General features: G+C 43.0%; 1 protein-coding gene across 1 annotated transcript in view; it reads left to right on the forward strand.

Annotated features, from left to right (window-relative positions):
• Nucleotides 1-8067, forward strand: part of GIMAP8 (GTPase, IMAP family member 8) — a gene marked incomplete at both ends in the record, with an annotated part of 13919 nt that extends 5852 nt beyond the window's left edge. Inside the window, 5 exon segments of the mRNA XM_008563829.1 lie at nucleotides 4820-5062; nucleotides 5065-5355; nucleotides 5358-5426; nucleotides 7569-7743; nucleotides 7745-8067. Coding sequence (XP_008562051.1) covers nucleotides 4820-5062; nucleotides 5065-5355; nucleotides 5358-5426; nucleotides 7569-7743; nucleotides 7745-8067 — 1101 coding nt within the window.
• Between the last annotated feature and the right edge of the window lie 9 nt (nucleotides 8068-8076).

The raw sequence follows: 8076 nt of genomic DNA on the forward strand, positions 1-8076 counted from the left end.
TCCCCCTCCATCCCCCCCCCGGGGGGGGTAACAAATAAAAATGCTGTTTTCAGTCTAAAGGCTGCTTCAGCTGCTTTAGCTGCTCTGGCTGCGACAGCGCTGACAGCCCGCAGGCTGAGAACGTGCTTCAGAGGAACCGAGGTCTCTGCCTGTGTTTTTTATTTTTGCGGCTTCCTCATCCCTCTTTCAAGGACCCCCAACTCGACTGGAGCTGGTCTCTGGCATGCTGGTCTCACCAGCTTTCCCACCGGCCCTTGAATTACGCTCACATCCACTGCAGAGTCTCAAACCTGTGATTGTCTCTGCCTGACACTTGCACTCCCAGCCCACCCCCATACCAGCTTTTATTTATCCACCCGCCTCAATGTAAACCCGCTTCCTCAGGGAGTCACCCCTGACTGTCCTGTCTCTCAGGACCCTGGAGCCAGCCCTCACAGCTCCCATTCTCTCATGGCATGCCCCACGCAACACATACACTAGTCACCACCATATCCAGTGAGTCCTGTGAATATATTTGCAATAGTGGCCTTCCCACAAACTCCATGAGGACAGTAATGATATAGCTATTTTGCTAAACACAGTATCCTGGTTTTGTCTTCTGCAAAACAGAGATAATAGTGATGTATCTCAGGAATTGTTGGAGGATTAAATGAGATGTTTACAAAGTTGTTGAAAAATATTTGAAACTTGGTAGGTGTTTGATAATTATTAGATGTCATTATTATAAAAATGTATGAGGGTCAAATAAATTATGGAGACATTAAGGACATTAGCAAACCAGAGCCTGATTCTCACTTTTAGGACTCTATGCCCTGGAATAAAAGCATTAGTATATATATAAAGATGTATGTACAAGGATAGTTATTACAGCATCTTTTGAAATAGCAAAACCAGAAATAACCTGAATAACCTGAAGATAAATCAATAAAGGGATGGTTGCATTAGTTATGTATGCTCATACTGTGGAGTAGATTGTAACTGCTAAATAGAATGAGGTAGATCTATCTATATTGACTTGTGCAGATGTACAGCATATATTATTAAGTAGATTGCAGGGCAAAAAGCCTGGTTTATGTATGCTTTTATGTATTTGTTTAAACATAGAAAAACTAGAAGGATATGTATCAGCTAATAACCATTACTTTCCTGGTGGCTTGGAGATGGAAAAATTACTAATTTTTATATCATGCCCATTTACCAATCATTTGCATTTAAAGAACACTAAAGAATTTGAACTGGACTATGTAAAGTGAAAAAGATCTGATAATCAGAGCCAAATGGAGAGGTCCTGGGGAGAGAGATGATTGAAGGTGTCCATGATGATTAGGCGAGGTCATGTAAGAAGGCAGAGGGAATGTTTCTGTGGCTGGTATGGAGAGTTCACAAAGATAAGGTTAAAATGAAGTCCAGGAAACTTCTAAAAAGAGAAGATTCATTAGGATTGCAAATCGTCGTTTTCACTTCCTTTCTTGATTCCATGACAGTTAAAATTTTAAGGAGCGAGCATAAGGATCACCAGGCAGGAGAAGAGGATGTCAGTTATATGTTTGGCTTTCCACCCTGGTGTCCACTTTTGTCAACCTAGGGTGGGTGGGGGTGTTCCAAATTTTACTGGAACTTATGTTAGAAGATGTTTCATCTCTATTCTGGGGAGCGTCAGTGGGGTCTAAATATCGAATGTCATTCTGGACAGGTCCACAAAAGCCAACCAGGACCATGACTGTGGCCTTGATTTGACCATGTCCTAATCAGCAGATTACTCTGAATTATACACTTGTGTCTCCATTTCTTTACATTGCGAAAAAGATGAGATTTTAGATCTGTGTGCATCATTTCTTTCCTTATTTTTTAGAATTATTTGACTGAAGCTACATCTCAGGAGAGGGACAATCCACATGGTAAGTTGATCCTTAAAGAATGTTAAGTTCCTATCTGCACTCCTTTGAATGCATTATGCTGCTAAAGTGAGGTAGAAAAGTTATCCACATAAATCAGAACAAAAGTGCAACCTGGGGACCTAGGACAGGTTGGGACCCACGACCTGTCTCCCAGGGAACTCCTAACACTTGTGAGTAGGTGCAGAACCAGCAGAGGTCCTGGACACAGCAAAGGTGTCCCTGGCCTTCTCTGAAATGTTACAGAGCCGGGCTTGCCTCTCGTGGCTTCTTTCCTAACTCAGCTTCTTATTCCTGGCCCTGGATCCAGCACTGCCCACATTTTGACTTCCGATGGTAAGGCAGAAATCACTCCTTGTGGACAACACCAACTTGCAGAATTCACTGATAGAGCACAGTATCCATGTAATGGTTGTCGTCAATGACATGTCCTGCACACTGCACAAGCCAATGCATATAATCTACCTCTTTCTGCATGGTAGATGCAATTTGTTCCATAATGTGGACATATGCCACTAATGCAACCATCCCTTTATTGATGGACTTTCAGGTAATTTCTGGGCCAGTCCTGTGTGAGAATTGGGTATTTAGCAGTAAGATAGACAAGATCCTTGTCCTCATGGAACTCCCCCAAATAGTAAAGTTACAATTTTACTAACGATAATAATTGCAGCTGAAATTATGTGCTGGAAAATAACATATATATATATATATATATATATATGTTATATATATATGAAAATAACATATATATATATATATGATTCAATCCTCATAGCATACAATATATCATCCTCTTAAAAGTATATATGGTTTAGTTCTCATAACAACCCTGTAAAGAAGGTGCCTTATGATCATTATCCTCATTTAATAGATGAGTGAACTCAGCCAGAAATATGTGAACTCTGGCAGTAAGGTTTCAAAGTTCTCTTGATGCCTTTCAGCCAGGACTCCCAAGAACATACACGAGACTGAACAAAATTGTGTTTATTGATTTGTGGCAGTGAGGGCATAAGCACACCATGGGAAATCATAGGGCATCTCAGAAGGAGGGTGTTGGGAAGGACTTTTTATAGGATGTGGGCTCTGTTAGGTGGATTTGGGAAAAGTTAGAGGAAGCGTGACTTTGTTCTGGATGGATGCTAGCAGGAACTGGTAATCATTCTGCAACTAGGTGTTTTAATAATTCTTATCTTGGAGGAGAAAGGGTGGAGTGAAGCTAAAGCTGTCAGGAAGCAGCTGTCATTCTTTTAGCCAGGATAGAGGATGTCTGGGCAATGTTCTTGCTTCTGTCTGTGTGCAGATATGATTAGGGAGTGGCTGTGGCCACAGAGTGTGTGCCTGATGCTCTGTAGCACTCTTGATGATGAACAGGACAATGCCACATCCTAGCTGTGAACGCCAGGCCAGCTCTGGCTCTCAGGGGCTACTTTTTCCTTTCTCAGCTCCAACTTTCAACCACTACAATATTATCTGTCCTGTACTGAAGAGAACCAACATATAATGAGATAATGAATTATTATTTTGGTTAATGTTATAAAGGAAAGACATTCACCTAATTTGTATGGTTTTGCAGGGAGCAATTTAGGGGATGCTCTCTTGAAGAAGCTGTATTTGTATAGGAACCTGAATAACCAGTAGGAGTTAGATAGGCTAAGAAGAGTGCTATCATGTGTACAAAAGTCATGAAGGTTGCAAAGGATGGGAAGGGAGTGTAAGAGAGAGGAAGGGTGGCTTCAGACCTGATTCAAGTTCTTCCCTTGTGAGGTCTTCTATGGACACTTCTGGGCTAGTAAAGATACTAAAGACTTCATGTATGCAATCTCCTTTAGTCCTTTCGACAGCCCCCGATAGAGGCATTAATATTTCCATTCTACCAGCATGTCAACCGAGATTCACAAAGTAGTAACTTTTGCAAGGCAACATAACAAGGACCCGGTGTCACTAACATTTTAGCTGCTTTACATTACTTGAAAGGCTCTGTTCACTCACCTCCCCGACTTGCCTCTCAGTCGCCAAGTGATGATCTATTCCTATTAGCATCATTGATGACTCAGACTCTGAATATTCCCTGCAGCTGCCGATTCTACCTTTTGCTCAGTACGTAGGTCTGCTGTTGACTTTGGCTCACAGCAGAAGCAGTGGGAGCAGAGGATGTGCGGAGAGAGAGTTTCAGGGTGCAGGTTTTTAGGTTTTTGTAGCAATTTATTGAGGTACAATTTACATAGAGCAAAACGCACAAGTCTTAAGTATACAGCTTGATGACGTTTCCATAGCTACACGTATGTGACTACCGTCTAGACAAAGATATAGAGCACTTCCATCACCTTAGAAGTTCTTACTGTCCCTCCCTGGAAAGAATCACTATCCAGACTTCTATGAACATAGGTTAATTTTGCCTGTCCTTGAACTTCATATAAGGGAATCACAGAGTATGTAGTTTTTGTGTCTGGCTTCTTTCATTTAGCATGTTTTTGAGATTCATCCATGTTGCATATCAGTTGTTCACTCTTTTTAAAAATTGCTGAGTAGTATTTTGCTTTATGAGTATGTCACTAAGGGGCATTGAGAATCAGATTCTCCCTGCTCCTGCCTTAGCCCATGGACCTCATGCCCCAGGCCTTACCTTTGGTAACAAAATGAGAGGAACCCTGAGGACCAAGACCAGTGAAGGCCAAATTTAACATGTTCATGATCCTGGGAAATCTTAAGCTCCTTGCATATCTCTTAGTTTGCTCATACATCCTTTTGAGGCTTTCACCTTGATGGAGAGCTTCTTACTGGGACTAGAGTTCTGCTAGTTCAGAGCACTATTGACACTCTCTGTGAAAATTGACATGGATGGGAAATCATGGAACCTGTCCACATCCATATTCAATTGCTGGAAGAGACTCTGAATCTGTCCTTCTGTCCCACTGTCCCAGAGGAGAGGCATCTGCAGGCCACAGGACCTGAGCAGGACCTGGGGATGTCAGAACTGAAGGTCCTCCTCATAGGGAAACAGGGTGCTGGAAAAAGTGCAGCAGAAAACAGCATTCTGGGGAAGCGGGTCTACGAGACCAAATTCAGCAAGAAGTCAGTAACCCAGAGCTTTTGGTCTGAGAGCAGAATCTGGAGAGAGAAGAAAGTTTTGATCATTGATACTCCAGACATCTCATCTTCAAAGAACTTAGGAAACACACCCATCCTGGTCCCCATGCCTTCTTGCTGGTGACACCACTGGGGTCCTATTCCAAGGAAGATGAGGCAGAGCTAAAAATTATCCAGAGAAATTTTGGAGACAAATTCACTGAGTATGTGATCATTCTCTTTACCAGGAAAGAAGATTTATGGAATCGGGATCTAGATATGTTCCTAAGAAACAGCAATAAAGCTTGCTATGAGTTCATCCAGAAATGTAAAAACAGATACAGTGCCTTCAACTACCAGGCAATGGGAGAAGAAGAGGAAAGGCAGGTGGACGACTCCTACTAAAAGTTGAGAGCTTGGTGCGCAAGAATGGGAACAAGCCTTGCATCTTCAGAGAAAAAGGTAAAACAAGACTAGGCAACATTTTTATACATACTGTTTAAACTATAGATGTGAAACGTACGTGAAACGTACAAGAACTTTTTATTTTCGAAGGCATAGAAAAAGTGGAAGGAACAGGTTCATTCTATTGACTTTTCTCTATCTCCTTTATTTCTCAAATTGTGCTGAAGTTTTGAGCTTTTCCTGCACCCCGTCCTGAACTGGTCTTTAATTCTTTTGTGACCCTTAGCGCATCTCTTCAACTGGATGGTAAGAGTCTTGAGGGAAAGAGTTGACCTTTTCCGATGTCTTGTTTTCCCAGAGTGTGCTGTTGTCCAGGGCTTGGCACTCAGCGCTGGTGATGAGATCCTTTTGGGTCACTGGTTCACTTTCCTGTTTCTCTTAAGCCCAAGCACTCTCGATTCATTACTCTTCTCTCTGTTGGAGATGGGAGGCCATTTTAAAGAAAATGTAAACAGCAAATGACACTTAGTATACTAAGATACGAAGATAGTGAGGAGCCAGGGACTGAACGAGGACAGGGAACCCAAATACTCAGGATGGATGAGCCCCACGTGGCACTTGATGGGTTTTAGTGGCTCAGCACACTGCCCTGTCTTCTACTTAAGGATTCCTTATCCACTCGGTGCCACACGCTCTACTGACCTGAGATGAGACTCTTTTCATTCCTTCTCATCGCATTCTCTGCTGCTTCAATCTTCCTCACCCAGAAAGAACATTAGACCCAAAGGAGCATCAGTATTTACTGAGCCCTTTTGTATTCCTCATGGAGGGCCAGGTACTGGTTTATACCTCCCTGAGAAGTATAGACACACAGGGAAGTCAGGAGAGCCTGTGTGGAGAAAGCCCAATTTGAAACTGGTTTTGGAGAATGGGTGGGGTTTGGATGGCTGAGCAGCAAGTTGGGAGACATTCCAGAGGGTACACTAACAATTTGAAGCAAAGGAGCAGGACTCACTGAGCCTGCCACTTGTGAGGGGACAAAATAGAATAGTCTTGCTGGATATGAGGGGAGGAGGTCACAGCTGTAGATAATGTGGGATGGGGAGGTTAGACCAGATTTCAGAGGTATCTGAGAACCAGACCCTCTGTAGGTACAGAATCAGGTACTGAAATCATGACAAATATGGGGGTGTCAGAAGAGTAATCTGTTTTACATCCCGTAGGCGCAACTATGAGATTGTGGGTTCAGGATAAGCAATTTAGCAATTGCCCCTGGAAGGAAGAGCACAGGATGGGCTTTCCTCCTTTTTTCCTTGGAAGTGGATATTAGGAACTTGATAAAGTATTCATAATAAAAGAGAATTGTGAAGCACTAGGCCATCACAGTGCAAGTGCAGGGTGTAAGGAAACCCCCAAGGAATACGTATTGTAAGATCTCTGTGCATTTGCAAATTCCATTTATAGGGAAATTTGTTCTCCTTCTCTGTCACTGACACTGCACACAACAGGGTGAGTGGATATTTATTATTATAACCATGAAGCACCTTTTGGCTCATTGATGGAAAACACAACTATGTTCAATGTGGTTTTAATGAGAAAGGAATTTTAGTGTGATCCAGTCAAGGGAACTGGTAATCTTTTTTTTTTTTCTTCTAAAAGCTCTCCAAATGGAAACTGGTAATCTGTTGATGGTATATGTAGTTACTGTTTCATGAAAAATCAATTCTATAGAATAATTTTTCAAATGCCTCAAGGAGATTTTGCTATAGTTAGCATGAGATGGCAATAGGAAGACGTAGTCAGCATGAGCAGAAGACAAAGAAATGAGATGTGTAGAGGGACCCAACTGAGGAGCATCAAGAGTAATAAAACCAATGGCACTCAGAGGCACCATGGAGTCAGAGAAGGCACAAGAGAAAGGGAGCAGAGCAGACTCAGAGATAGGAATAGTGCCATGTTAGTGGGCAAGCATGGGACACAGACCATGGTCCAAGTCCTGCTGCTGATCTCACAGACTGTGTGAACTGGGACACGTTATTCATGAGCATGGGGATCAACCTGCCAGGTGAGAGGGAGGCCTCAGTGCTGTCTGAGCATCCTCTCTAATTTAATGATGTAACCCTGCTTTATGGTATAACTTTAAAGTCCAACTCCACATCAGCCCATGGTCACGAATCTCTCCTGCTTTCCCTTTGACAGAAGCCCTGAGCATTGTCCTCATGGGTGGGAGTGAGACTGGAAAGAGTGCCACCAGGAACATTGTTCTGGGCTGTTCTGCCTTCCCCTCTCAACTCTGAGCCCAGCTGGCTACCAAGATGTGTGAGAGCCTCAGGATGACGTGGGACGGGCAGGATGTTGTGGTTGTGGACACTCCAGTTCAGCCACACGTCTGGTGTTGAAAAGGATCCATCCCTGTTAGAAAAGGAGGTCAATTACTGTTTGTCCTGCTGTGAAGAAGGGATCAAAACTTTTGTTCTGGTGTTGCAGCTGGGACGGTTCACTCAAGAGGACCAAACAGTGGTGGCGGAACTGGAGGCCATCTTTGGAGCGGAAGTTATGAAATATATGATTGTGCTCTTCACCCGGAAGGAAGACTTAGGGGAAGGGAGGTTTGAAGATTATGTCAAGAACACAGATAACGAAGCCCTTAAGTGCATAATTAAAAAGTGTGGAGAGCAAGTTCGTGCTTTTAATAACTGTCCTGACC

This window comes from Galeopterus variegatus, unplaced genomic scaffold (genome assembly GCF_000696425.1).
Source record: "Galeopterus variegatus unplaced genomic scaffold, G_variegatus-3.0.2 Scaffold15101, whole genome shotgun sequence".
NCBI lineage: Eukaryota > Metazoa > Chordata > Mammalia > Dermoptera > Cynocephalidae > Galeopterus > Galeopterus variegatus.